This window comes from Canis lupus, chromosome X, assembly GCF_048164855.1.
Source record: "Canis lupus baileyi chromosome X, mCanLup2.hap1, whole genome shotgun sequence".
NCBI classification, from domain to species: Eukaryota; Metazoa; Chordata; class Mammalia; order Carnivora; family Canidae; genus Canis; species Canis lupus.
In genome coordinates this window covers 123,337,845-123,351,501 of record NC_132876.1, presented here as the reverse complement: position 1 = coordinate 123,351,501, position 13,657 = coordinate 123,337,845, and the positions used below count along the sequence as shown (strand labels likewise).

At 48.2% G+C, this 13,657-nt stretch overlaps 1 protein-coding gene across 2 annotated transcripts in view; it reads right to left on the bottom strand.

Annotated features, from left to right (window-relative positions):
- Positions 1-13,657, bottom strand: part of LOC140628361 (cAMP-dependent protein kinase catalytic subunit PRKX) — a 74,492-nt gene that overhangs the window by 19,604 nt on the left and 41,231 nt on the right. For both annotated transcript variants that reach the window (XM_072817692.1, XM_072817694.1), the window contains 2 exons: positions 12,463-12,726; positions 1,382-1,501 (listed from right to left, as the gene is read on the bottom strand). In XM_072817692.1, coding sequence (XP_072673793.1) covers positions 1,382-1,501; positions 12,463-12,726 — 384 coding nt within the window. The remainder of the gene's footprint in view (positions 1-1,381; positions 1,502-12,462; positions 12,727-13,657) is intronic.

The window sequence follows — 13,657 nt, the reverse complement described above, 5'->3', positions numbered from 1 at the left end:
AGTGGGTGGGTGGATAGATAGATGGTGGATAAGTAGATATAGGGATAGATGGATGGATGGATGGATGGATGGATGGATGGATGGACAGGTGGATGGATAAATATATAGACAGACATGTAGACAGGATATATGACACATGGGTGACTGGGTAGATGGATGGATAGACGGATGGATGGATAGATGGTGGATGGGTAGATAAGTACATAGATATAGGGATAGGTGGATGGATGGGTAGATAGAAAGGATGGATGGATGGATGGATGGATAGACAAGTAGAGACAAGAGAGACACATGATGGATGCCTGGATGGATGGATGGGCAGATGGATCAACAAATATACAGACAGATCAACAAATATACAGACAGAATAGATATGATAGATGGGAGAGTGGGTTGATGGATGGATAGATAGATGGTGATTAAGTAGATATAGGGATAGATGGATGGATGGATGGACAGGTGGATGGATAAATATATAGACAGACATGTAGACAGAATAGATACATGATATAGATGGGTGAGTGAGTGGGTAGATGGATGGATAGAAGGATGGATAGATGGTGGATGGGTAGATAAGTGGATAGATGGATGGATGGATGGACAGAAAGGATGGATGGATGGATGGACAAGTAGAGAGAATAAATAGACACAATGGATGCGTGGAGGGAGGGAGGGATGGATGGGCAGATAGGTAGGTAGGTAGGTGATGGATGGATGGATAGAAGGATCGATGGATGGACAAATGGATGGACAAGGAGAAAGGCAGATGGATGGACAGATATGATAGATACAGAGAGGTGATAAGAGACGACAGACACATAGATGAGAGCTAACATGATAGATGCACGGGTAGAGAGTTAATAAATAAATAGACAGAAAAATAAATACACATTTTCACGACACTCCATTCTGGCCACACTCTCAGTGCAGAAATAGGTCTGTTTCCATCATTATTTCCAACTGAAAGGCAAGATTTCTGGGCAAACCCTCTGCTCTTGCCCTGCAGGGAATCAGGTGTGGAAGAGAATGTGGCTTCGGGTGCAACTGGGGATAAACTCGGAGCGTCTACCAAGCTCGGCAGCGGGAAAGAAGTGAGCTGAAGGAGATCACACAGGAGGAGGACAGGAGGACAGGAGGAGGCAGCGGGCGTCCCTCGCACGCAGGTGCCTGTGGGCTGCCCCGTCCGAGAAGGGCGTTCCTGCCACAGGGCCAGGAGGAGTCCCCACGTCCACGTCCTCTACGCGGGGGAGGCTTGGGAGAGGAACTTCCCGCGTGTGCGGTGCCTACACCTGGAGTGTTTGATCCCGGTGCCACGGGAACACGCGGTTCTAGGAGCACGGGACGGAGGCCCACGCTGATCCTCCACGGGGGCCCTACTCACCCCGAGTGCATCTCAAATATCAGGATGCCGAGCGCCCACCAGTCGACGGCCCTCCCGTGGCCTTTGCTCTGGATGACTTCGGGGGCCAGGTACTCGGGCGTTCCACAGAGGGTCCACGTCCTGGGGACAGAGAAGGGCGTGCACACACGTTAGCGGTGCTTGGCGAGCGCACGGCCCGGGAGCGCTGAACATGATGACGACATCGGTGACCACACGGCGCCCACCCGCTCCCGTGGACACACGTGGAGGGCATGTGCCCTTACAAACACCCGTTAGCCCCAACAACCGAAGGCACGTCCTTGCCCTCACGGCCGCCCGCCGTTGCTGCTGCTCACCACTGTTGCTCCAACGCAAAAACGCCGCATGACCCGCTTTCCTATGAAACGACATGGAAAGTCACGCAAGCGTCCACCCACAGGACCCCTCCACGCGCAAGGCAGGCCCGTCCTCCGGAGCAAAGGCGAAAAAGCTACTGCCAGCTGTCCTGCCCACCTGCTCCTGCAAAGCGTGGGCGTTTGCTGCGATACTGCGGGTTCCTGGTCATTTTAATCTCACCGGTGGCTCCTAGAATCCGTATGTGAAGGGACATAGTTGGTGTTTCAAGGGGGCAGGGGGCTTTTGGAGGGTTGTCTCTGCAGAGGAGCGGAGACTTGCCCAAAAGGTAGCTTGTAGCCTAGAAGACAGCAGGCTGCAAGTAGGGGATGCTGAGCGCCCCCCAAACCGGACCCAGCTTGGATGGTGGAGCTTCTCGTGGTCGGCTGTGCCGGGTTTTACTCTGGTCACCCCTTCCCTGTGCTCGCTCTCACATCTTTTCCCCAACAGGTGAAAATGCCCTGCCTTTCCTCTTGTCCTCGTAAGGGAATTCTCCTTATACCGAAAAAGAGGCACCACGTTTAATCAAAATTCACAGATGTGTCACGTTTCTGCTGAGATCTCCAAATTTTATGCTCTATGGAAAAACGCAAGACCGAGTGTCTTCATTTTCTCCTGGTGTACATGCCTCAGCATGGAGGGGTTTGCTATGAAAACTCATTTGTATAAAATATTAAAAAAAAAAAAAAGGTACAGAGTTGGGGCACCTGAGTGGTTCACCGGTTGAGCGTCTCCCTTTGGCTCAGGTCATGACCCTGACATCCTGGGACCGAGTCCCACATCGGGCTCCCCTGCATGGAGCCTGCTTCTCCCTCTGCCTGTGTCTCTACCTCTCTGTGTCTCTCATGAATAATTAAGTAAAATCTTAAAAAAAAAAAAAAAAAAGTACACACTTCCAGGTAGAGATGACTAAGTCCTGAGATGGAATAAGACTATTTCACGTTTGAAGTCTACCGAGGGGACAGACCTTTTGTGTCCTCACCGTCCGAAAAGAATGGGAGCCAGGTGAGACGATGGGATGTGTCCCTTCACTTGGGAGTGGTCATCCCACCATGACCTGTAGTAAATCACACTATATACCTTCTATACGATTCTTATTTGTCGATCATACCTCATTATGGGTGCGGTAAAAAAAAAAAAACACATACGGACACGGACACGCACGGAGGGAAGACCCGTGGGGGCACAGGGATGGTGTCTACACTCTGGGAACCGCATGAGGTGACCTGAAGCCAGGCCGGAGGCTCAGGGCAGACCCTTCTCTTGGGAGCCTTTGTGGGACCAGAGCCCTGCAAGCACCTCATTCCGGAGCTCTGGCTTCGAGAATCGCGGGAGAGTACCGTTGCCCGAAGCTCCTTGGTCAGGGTGCTGCTGCGGGACCCTGGGAAGGGCATGGACAGCGCACGCCACCACGCACATGCCTCCCCCTCCCCTTGGAGCACCTGTGGGCTCGGCCGCACACGTTCTGTATGGAACGTGAGCGAACCGACAGCGGGGAATGTGGAAATACAACCCTGGAGGCCAAGAGGACGGCCAGACAGACCCCCACGCCGGCCTCTTTAGTGACTGCCCAGGCCCTGGCCCGCTGACACTCTAAGGACACAGGACGCCGGGTCTCTAAGGTGGGCAGCGGCGGCTCACAGAGAGGCTGCTACGGGGCTTCCGTGAGCGCCAAGTTGGGACCCTCCTTGTGGCTTTGCTCCCTGGTTACCAGGAAAGAAACGGTCAAACGTGGAGACCACCCCACACCCGTCGGGACGGCCGTTAAAAACCCAGGAGCGTCGGCGAGGATGTGGAGGGCAGGGATCCCTCGGGCACTGCAAGCGGATGAGGCAAGGAAACCAAGACAGGGGGGTGAGGAGCTACTGGCACACCCACGGTCAGACCAGCGTGACTCACAATGGCCAAGAGGCAGGTGCCACCCAAGTGCCCATCAGCGGGTGAATGGATAAAGGAAACGCAGTCCCTTCACACAATGGACCATGATTCAGCCTGAAAAAGGCAAAAACCCCATAACACCTGCTACCATATGGGTGAACCTCGAGGACACGATGCTGAGTGACTGAAGCCAGACCCAGGAAGACAAACACTGTATGATGTCACATGTATGGAGCCCCCAGAGCAGCGAAAGGCAGAGACAGAGGGCAGGTGGCAGCGCCAGGGGCTGGGGAGGCCACTGAACAGGGACAGAGCGTCGCTTGGGGAGGATGCCGAGTTCTGCAGGTGGATGGTGCGTCTAGTGAACCGTGTGCCTGAAAACGGTGAAGACGGTCAATTTTATACCAAGTACCTTTTGCAACAATCTTTATAAAAAGTGCAGAGACCGAGGAGACCGGGCGCAGAGGGGTGTCCTCCAAGGAAGAGAGATGCAAGAAGCGTCTGATAAGGTGGCGGGAAGGCAAGCGGGATCTCAGCAGGGGCTGGGCAGAGGCTGGGTTTGGAAAGGGCCTGGGAAATTGTGACCAGAGAGAGACAGCTGCGTGCGGTTGGGGCTCTCCCGCCAGGGAGTGTCACGTGCGGTTCTCCACTTGGCACCAGACACCCTGGGCACACCTGCAGGCCACCTGCGCCCATCTTGCCAACTGAGGGGGGCCCTTCATGCGGGAGTCCCCGGCCGGTGGCGCGCCCAGGGTTGCCTGAAGCTGGCTGGAAATCGAGTTCCCAGCTCCTATTAGAAGCAGGTGGAGGTGGCCGCGGGTCACCGTAGGCATCAGGTACATCAGGTCTCCACTTGCGTTTGGAAAGGTGAGTCTTTCAAGCCCCGTCCTCGGGTCAGGGGCACAGGCGGAAGGCTGTTACGACGTTCCAGTTCCTAAGCTGCGTCGGGTAGCCCGATGCGTCTTCCTTCCTGCAAACGGCCCCCAGTGCTGCGTGGACGTGCAGCGAGGTGTGGGTGGCTACAGGGCTTCGGGCTGCGGCAGACACGGGAAGATGAGACGACCAGCCCCGGGCGTTACGCAGAGCCCGCGGCGCAGCCTGTGAATTATCCATGCTGCCGGTCTTATCTCCTCCTGCTCACTCAGCTCACGAGAGCAGGCCAGGTGACACCAGTCTGCTCACTGCTACCAGCACCACCGTGACGGGGTAGGAGACCGCATGAACCACAGAGGGACGGGACTCTGCAAGGGACCGATGTCCACATGCTCGTGTGTTCTGAACCTCCCATTGCCTCCTGGGGCGTCTGTCCAGCGGTGAACTGTGTTCCTCCAAAAGTCCTAAACCCCAGAGCCTAAGAATGTGATCTCATTCGGAAACAGGGTCTCACAGATGTAATTAAGATGACGTCATATTGGGTCAAGATGCTAACCCAGTAACTGGTGTCCCTGTAAGGAGACAGGGGACAGAGACCTCTCTCCACACTGCGAGGCCATCCAAAGATCAGCAGGAATCCTCATCCAGGACCCAAGCTGCCCGGCACGTAGACCTTGGACTTCCAGCCCCCAGACCTGTGACAAATCAACTGCCTATAAGGTTGTCAATCCTCTCAGATTAGAACCCCAGGCTCCTGACCTCATTGAACCTCAATTACCTCTCAAAAGCACTATCTCCAAATACGGTCACCTTGGGAGGGTTGAAGCTTCAACACAGGAATTTTGGAGGGACGTAATTCAGCCCATAGCAGTGGTGATGGTGGTGATGATGGTGATGCTGGTAATGGTGATGCTGGCGATGACAGTGCTGATGGTGGTGATGGTGGTGATGGTGATGATGGTGATCATGATGGTGATGGCGGTGGTGACGGTAATGGTGAGGATGGTGAGGATGGTGATGATGGTGATTATGCTCGTTAGGTTGGTGATGGTGGTGCTGATGGTTGATAGTGATGATGGAGAGGATAAAGTCGGAAGCACCTTATGTCTACTCAATGCTTACTATGTGCCAGGAACTCTTCTAAGGATGTACTTCCCAATGAGCAGATCCACCCATTCTTACAATACTACAGAGTGGGAACAATTCTCACTTCACTGATGGCTCCTCTCTTCACTCCTAATCCCTCCTCTAAGGGACTTCCATTAATAGAGGCTGAGGGCGAAAATGAAGGTGTGGGGTCGACGAACACTGTTGCAAAGCACAAGCAGACAGGCTGCGTTGAGGACAGCATGGCGAAATGGCCCTGGCTACTTCTATTCTACTTCTGACTCCACAATTTGAGTACATCAGGTACCTGGTATATGTGAATTCAACTGGGTCTGGCTCCTTTCAGTCATGGTAATTGCTCTCAAGGTTCAGTGATGCTGTGGTTTTCTTATTTTTTGCAGCTGAACAACCATCCACGGTATGACTATACCTTCTGGTCAGTTTTAACCAGCTCACACAGCACATGGTCTTAGTTCAGGGGTCAGTAAACTTTCTGTGGAAATGGCCAGGTGGAGAATATATTGAAAAGATAATATAATTTCATTGTGTAGAAAGTAAATTGGTATTAAGAGGTATGCACTGGGGCAGCCCGGGGCCTCAGCAGTTTAGTGCCGCCTTCAGTCCAGGGCATGATCCTGGAGACCTGGGATCTAGTCCCACACCCCACATCGGGCTCCCTGCATGGAGCCTGCTTCTCCCTCTGCCTGTGTCTCTGCCTCTTTCTCTCTCTCTCTCTCATGAATAAATAAATAAAATTTTTTAAAAAAGAGGTATGCACTGCTGTCCACAACAGCCAAAGTATGGAAAGAGCCCAGATGCCCACTGATAGACAAATGGATAAAGAAGATGCGGTCTATATATGCAATGCAATATTACTCAGCCATCGAAAAGAATGAAATCTTGCCATTTGCAATGACATGGATGCAACAGAAGGTGTTCTGCTAAGTGAAATACATCAGTCAGGAAAGACAAATACCATATGATTCCACTCAGATGTGGAATTTGAGAAAGAAAACAGATGAACGTAGGGGAAGGGAAAATAAACTAGGGTGAAACCAGAGAAGGAGGCAAACCATGAGGGTCTCTTAGCTCTAGGGAACAAACTGAGGGTCGCTGGAGGGGAGGGGAGTGGAGGGATGGGGTGCCTGGGTGATGGGCAAGAAGGAGGGCACATGATGTGATGAGCGCTGCCGGTTATACGCAACTGCTGAATCACTAAATTCTACCCCTGAAACTAAAAATATACTGTATGTTCATTAAATTGAATTGAGTTTTTTTTTAAAGGTATGCATTGCCAAGCACCACACTCTTGGTCTACGTACTCCTAAGACCCTCACTTATTTATTTATTTATTTATTTATCCCCTCACTTATTTTATAAATAAAGTTTTATTGGCACACTGCCGCAATTCATTCATTTACATATTGTCTCTGGACATCTGGTCTCTGCTGCAGACACAGGACTCTGCTCCTGTAGCATGAGAGCTGCTGTAGACAAGACGTAAACAAACTATGCGAACATTTTCTAATAAAACTTTATTTATAAAACCACAAGCGGTGGGCCAGATCTCAAGGGCCTCTGTTTGCTGAGTCCTGGTATAGAGAAAAGAACTAGAGAGAGGGATGGATTTCAAAGCCAGGCTTTCATCTAACACTCAAGCTTTTATAGTTTCAGTTTTCATTTCCCTGAAACAGAGGCCCTCACCAGTTTCACAGTTTAAGCTGAGCTTCACCTCTGGCGGGTTTTCTAACAGGTTAACACATTGCAACCCACACCTCAGGCCAGATCATTTCAACTCCAGGGTCACGTACCCAGATCAGCTGCGTGCAGCACAGCAAGCACTTGCTGCTGCGAATCAGTGCAATAGGTAGGTGAGAGCTTTAGGGTAAGCAAAGAGGTACAAGAATAATTCACAAAAGATACGTAAGAACTCATGGTCTTAAATACAACTAGTAAGGTCTGGAGTCATTGTTTGCTCTTCTGTTGAAAATAAAAATGTGTATTTTTAATTCTGTCCCCCCCGCAGAATTCTCTTAGAAGCAATGAAACCCCCACAGCAAAGGGTATCCCTGGGGTGGGGGGAGTTTTTAAATTACTATTTCCCACCAAAAGGGTCCAGAGTTCCTTAAAGAAGTGGCTGACAGCAGGGTAGAGAGGAGACGTGAACAGGGATCCGGGGGACTTTTCTCTAGTCAATGAAAGCAAGGACATTCTCCAAGCCAGTGAGATTCTGGCAAAACGGTACAGAGGGCAGCTTGAAGGGGCCATTGTTGCTTATTTAATTATTTATTTATTTTTAAGATTTTATTTATTTATTCACGAGAGACACAGAGAGAGAGGCGGAGACACAGGCAGAGGGAGCAGCAGGCTCCATGCAGGGAGCCTGATGCGGGACTCGATCCCAGAATACACCCTGAACCAAAGGCAGATGCTCAACCGCTGAGCCACCCTGGTGCCCCTGTTGCTTTTTTAATTGAGACAAAATTCACAGAACACAAAATCTGCCATTTTACTTTTTAATTTTTTTTAAGTTTATCTCTTTTTTAAAGTAATCTCTATATCCAACAAGAGGCTCAAACTCATGACCCTGAGTTCAAGGGCTGCACTCTTCCAGCTGAGCCAGGCAGGCACCCCGAAATTTCCCATTTTAAAGCAAAGAATAATTCATAAAAATAAATAAATAAATAAATAAATAAATAAATAAATAAATAAAGCAAGCAAAGATAAGCTTTACAGGGAAGAAAAAGACATTTTTCAGACATGGGGGAAATCTGAATATTCACTGGGTCTTCAATGATCTTAAAAAATTTTTCCTTTTATTCTGTAAGATGTGATAATGGCACAGATGTTATTTTATTTTTAAATCATTATTTGTTAGAGAGAGCGTGGTATGCACTTGCTTTAAAAATAATACAAGGGAAAAAAAATAAATAAAAATAAAAATAAAAATAATACAAGGGAAAAAAATAAAAATAATACAAGGAACAAAAATGTGGGAGAGGCAAAAAGTCAAGTGAGGTGACAAAGCTTTGATGCCTACTGAATCTGGGCTTTAAGGTAAATTCTTCTCTCTGCTTTTGTGGCTGTTTGGGAATATTAAGTAACAATTGCAAAAAATTGGCTACAATGTTATTTATCCCTAGCAAGAGGCTAGGCACGAAAATCCAAAGGACAGTATTCAATGTTACATTTAAATTTTAAAAACTGAAATAGAATAACTAAATGAAATGTATTGGTATTTTTGTTTTAATCATTTTAGAAAATGAAAAATAATAATCCTAGGGGCACCCGGGTGGCTCAGTTGGTTAAGCGTCTGCCTTCGGCTCAATTCATGATCTCAGGGTCCTAGAATCAAGTGCCCCATCGGGATCCCTGCTCAGAAGGGAGTCTGCTTCTTTCTCTGCCCCTCCCCTGTTCATGCCTGTCCTCTCTCTCCAAAATACATAAAATCTTAAAAAAAAAAAAAAAGGATCCTAGCATGTCCCTTATTCTGTTACACAGTCTACCTGCATAACAGAATGTGTGTGTGCCAGTCACTTTCATACAATGAAAGGAAATATCACTGTAATTACACAAGAGTTCCGTAAGATTACGTTAGAAGAGGAAAAATCCATCCATTATTGAGAACCGAGGGAAAGCATGAAAACTGCAGTCACCGTGAGCCAGCGAGCATACAATTCGATTCGTACGTTAGGAAGAATTTCGCAGCACCTCACTGTAAGCCACGCCGTAAAAAAAAAAAAAAAAAAAAAAAAAAAAATAGAAGAAACATGCTTTCCTGAATTACATGTTCCAAAACATTATTGGGGATGAAACTCTGTTTGGTTCCATGTCTTTTGGTGATCCCTGGGGACATTTCTTTCCATATTTGAGCAAAAGTCAGGTCAGCTGTCTGAATACTGAACCGGAAGACAGACCATGAGCACCACATCACCAGAGCTGGCCCAGAAGGGAAATACCTCATCCAGCAAACCAACAAACACACGTAGAAAAAAATAAAGGGGGAGAAAGGATTTTGCAATCTAAGCCCATGACTAAAAACATAAACATCTTTGAAAAAGCAACGTATCAAAAAATAAAATGAAATGAAAAAAATTTTTAGAAGCAACATACCATGATGGTAATGAGGCCTTTTTTTCCAAAATTCCACATCGTATGTTAATTGCTTGATGTAGAAAGTCACCAACATGCATTTAATCTGCTGCGTTAACGGCAGAAGAACATGGCTACCCAAACTTAAAATCAAGTGAATTTGTGGAATATTTGATGTGTAGTTGGCTTGAATCAGACTTCCAAATAAAATGACTTAGAAGGGACGCCTGAGTGGCTCAGTGGTTGAGCATCTGCCTTCGACTCAGGGCATGATTCTGGGTCCTGGGATCGAGTCCCACATCGGGCTTCCTGCATGGAGCCTGCTTCTCCCTCTGCCTGTGTCTCTGCCTCTCTCTCTCTGTGTCTCTCATGAATAAATAAATAAAATCCTTTTTATAAATAAATAAATAGACAAAAAAAAAAAAGAAAAGTAAATGTACCATATACCACATGCTGTCAATAGGGGGCAGCCTCCATGTTATAAACCAATTATTCTGTGTTAATAGGGTCTTCATAGGTCTATGTGAAAGTACTTCATTTTTATGTGCTTTATTCTTAGATATGACATAGAATTATATAAGGGAAAATCAGATTGAATTTAACTGCATCACAAAGTGTTCCTGGGATGGCCCCTTTCTTAATAACTGTCAGAGAAGAATCCTTTACTGCAAAACTGCATCCTCCGCACAATCAAGTTTCTCATAAATGCAGATGTTTCCATAATACAAGGAATAGAATTATCATGTGAGCCAATCCCACATTATCAAGAAATGGAACAACACAAGTGTATTGTCTTTCTCTTTTAAGTTCTTATTTTTAAGTAATCTCTATACCCAGCGTGGGGCTCAAACTCACGACCCTGAGACCAAGACCAAAGCTGAGATCAAGAGTTAGATGCTTAGGGATGCCTGGGTGGCTCAGCAGCAGAGGGTCTGCCTTTGGCTCAGGGTGTGACCCCACGGTCCTGGGATCGAGTCCCACATCAGGTTCCCCATAGGGAGCCTGCTTCTCCCTCTGCCTGTGTCTGTGCCTTTCTCTCTGTGTCTCTCATGAACAAATAAATAAAATCTTTTAAAAAAAATCTAGAATTATATTCAAAAGCGAATCTTTAGACACCAAGAGAAGCAGGACTTCTGGCTTATATGAATGGGATTGAAAATATTATGGTTTCCCTGTATTCTCTATGTAAGGGCTGCATTGTTCCTAATGGAGGGAATATGCTCCTTGTAAACCGCGGCCCTGAAAGACCCACGAACATCAACACACACCAGCTGTGCAAGCACACCAGCCTCACGGAAGCTGGATGCTGTATTTTTATACATTATATATCGCATAATTGCACATATTGGCTGTAAATGTTTTCCCAGGGAAATGAGGCACTCTCGACCATCGGGCGGAGTACGCTAAAAAGGCGTTTTACGCCCAACTCCATTAGGATTTCATTTTATAGGGCTGCTCTTGATGAGATCGATGCCGGTGCAAAGGAGGCTGAGAATGTTTGTTCCGGTGAGTGGGCCATTAGAGACCTAAGGACAGAACTCAGCTGACCCATAAATACTCGGCACAGCGGATATCCCATGCCTTCATTTCCACTGAAAAACACTGGAACTGATTATCTACTTGCTCAGCCAGAGGACTTTCTCCTTGTTTGGTTACTGTCAGAAATAAAAACCAAGATACAAAGTCATTTTCAAAAGACCCCAAGGTGACCTTGTGCATCATCCCTTCTTGTCAAAGATGATGAACTGATCATATGCACCTCCACCCCCTCCCAAAAGGCAAAATGAATGACAGAAAGGAAGCTCTCAAAAGCTTAAAGCATGGGGCGCCCAGGGGTTCTGTCGATGAAGCATTTGCCTTGAGCTCAGGTCATGACCTCAGGGTCCTGGGATCAAGTCTCGCATCGGGCTCCCTGCTTCTCCCTCTCCTCCTGCAACTGCGTCCTGCTTGTGCTCTCTAACTCTTGTTCTTTCTCTTAAATAAATAAAATCTTTAAAAAAAAAAAAAGTATAATGCATGAGGATTCATAGGGGACAAGCAAAATTTTGGAAGCTGCCCCAGGAGTTGGATCCAAAAAACAGAACAGTCTGACCTGCGTATTATAAGTGGTTTTCAGCTAAGAGAGGAAATGAGCTGAGGGGAAGAGGAGAGAGCTTCTTGATGCACAATATACACACACGTATAATCCTGATAAAAAAAGAGTAAGTAACGGGAGATATACCACCGCACACCTGTTGGCGGCTAGTAATGAAAAGGCAAGACGTAAGAGGTGTTGGCGAGGATGTGCAGAAAGGGGAGCCCTCGTGCGCGGCTGGTGGGAATGCACGCTGGTGCAGCCGCTCTGGAGAAAAGTGTAGAGGTTCCTCAAAAGAGTTAAAAATAGAGCTACCCTACAACCCAGCAACTCCACATCTGGGTATTTATGGAAAGAAAACGAAGACGCTACCTTAAATACATACTTGCCTCCCCATATTCCCACCCGGGTGTCCACTGACAGATGAACGGATAGAGAATGTGGTCTCTACGTGCAATGGGCTATCTCGTTCGTCCTTGAAAGAGCAGATCGCGCCATCTGTGACAACCTGGATGGACCTTGAGGCCATTATGTCAAGGAAGAGAAGTCGGGCACGGAAAGTCAAACAGGGCACGACCCCACTTCCACATGGAATCCCCAAACAACCCAACTGGCGGGAACAGGGGGCCGAAGGGTGGCTGCCGGACACGGCGGCAGCGGGGGGCGGGAGGCAGTGACCACTTACTTGTCTACCAATTTCTTGGCGAAGCCGAAGTCGGTGAGCTTGATGTGACCCTCCCTGTCCAGCAGAATGTTCTCGGGCTTCAAGTCCCTGTAGACAATTTCCTTGGAGTGCAGGTACTCAATGGCACAGATGATCTCCGCCGAGTAGAAGAGCCCCGTGCTGCTGGAGAAGCGGCCGCGGTTGCGCAGGTAGCTGAAGAGCTCGCCGCCCGGCACGAACTCCATCAGCATGTAGAGGAAGCGCTCGTCGTGGCACGTCCAGAACCTGCGGGACAGCAGCGCGGGGGGTGGGGAGAGCTGAGCCGGGGAGCCACACCAACGGGCGTCAGCTAGACACAGGGCACAGCGTGGGTAAGGGGGGCATGACGGGTGTCGCGTACACAGACGGGAAGATGCTCATTCGGAGGAACGGGTGCCAAATACACAGATGGGCGGATGTTAAAACCTGCGAGACATAGATGTGAACAGATGGGCTGTGACGTGTATAGACACACGTTCAGGGGCAGCTGGGTTTCTAGGTAGAGGGACAGCTGGGTGGCTCAGTGGTTGAGCATCTGCCTTCAGCTCAGGTCATGATCCCAGAGTCCTGGGATCGAGTCCCACATCGGGCTCCCTGCTCAGCGGGGAGTCTGCTTCTGCCTCCACCCCTCAACCCCTCTTGGGTTCTCTCTCACACATATAAATAGTAAATAAATAAATAAATAAATAATTATAAAAAAAAGAAAAAATAAATAAATAAAATTTAAAAATAAAAAAATAAAAAGATTTGCGTCTAGGCACACGTTACGGTTCAGGTGGATGTTAACATGCGTGTAGATACCCGTCAGGGTGTAGGTATCCTGGAAAATGCACCAAGGTCTCAGAACGGACAAAAGTAAATACCATGTTTTCATAACACGTTGGCCAAGAGGATGAATTGGGTCCCCCAAGATCGTATGTGGAAGCCCGAACCCCCAGGATTTCACAATGGGATTATATTAGGAGAAAAGGTGTTTGAAAAAAGGGATTAAGGTACAATGAGGTCAGTAGGGTGGGTTCTGATCACATAGGAGTGGGGTCCTTATAGGAAGAGGAGATGAAGACACAAACTCGCACAGAGGGACGATCACGTGAGGACACGGGGAGAACATGGGGTCTCCATGCCAGAAGGCCTCAGGGGGAACCAGCCTCGGCCCTGCCTGGATCTCAGGCTCCCG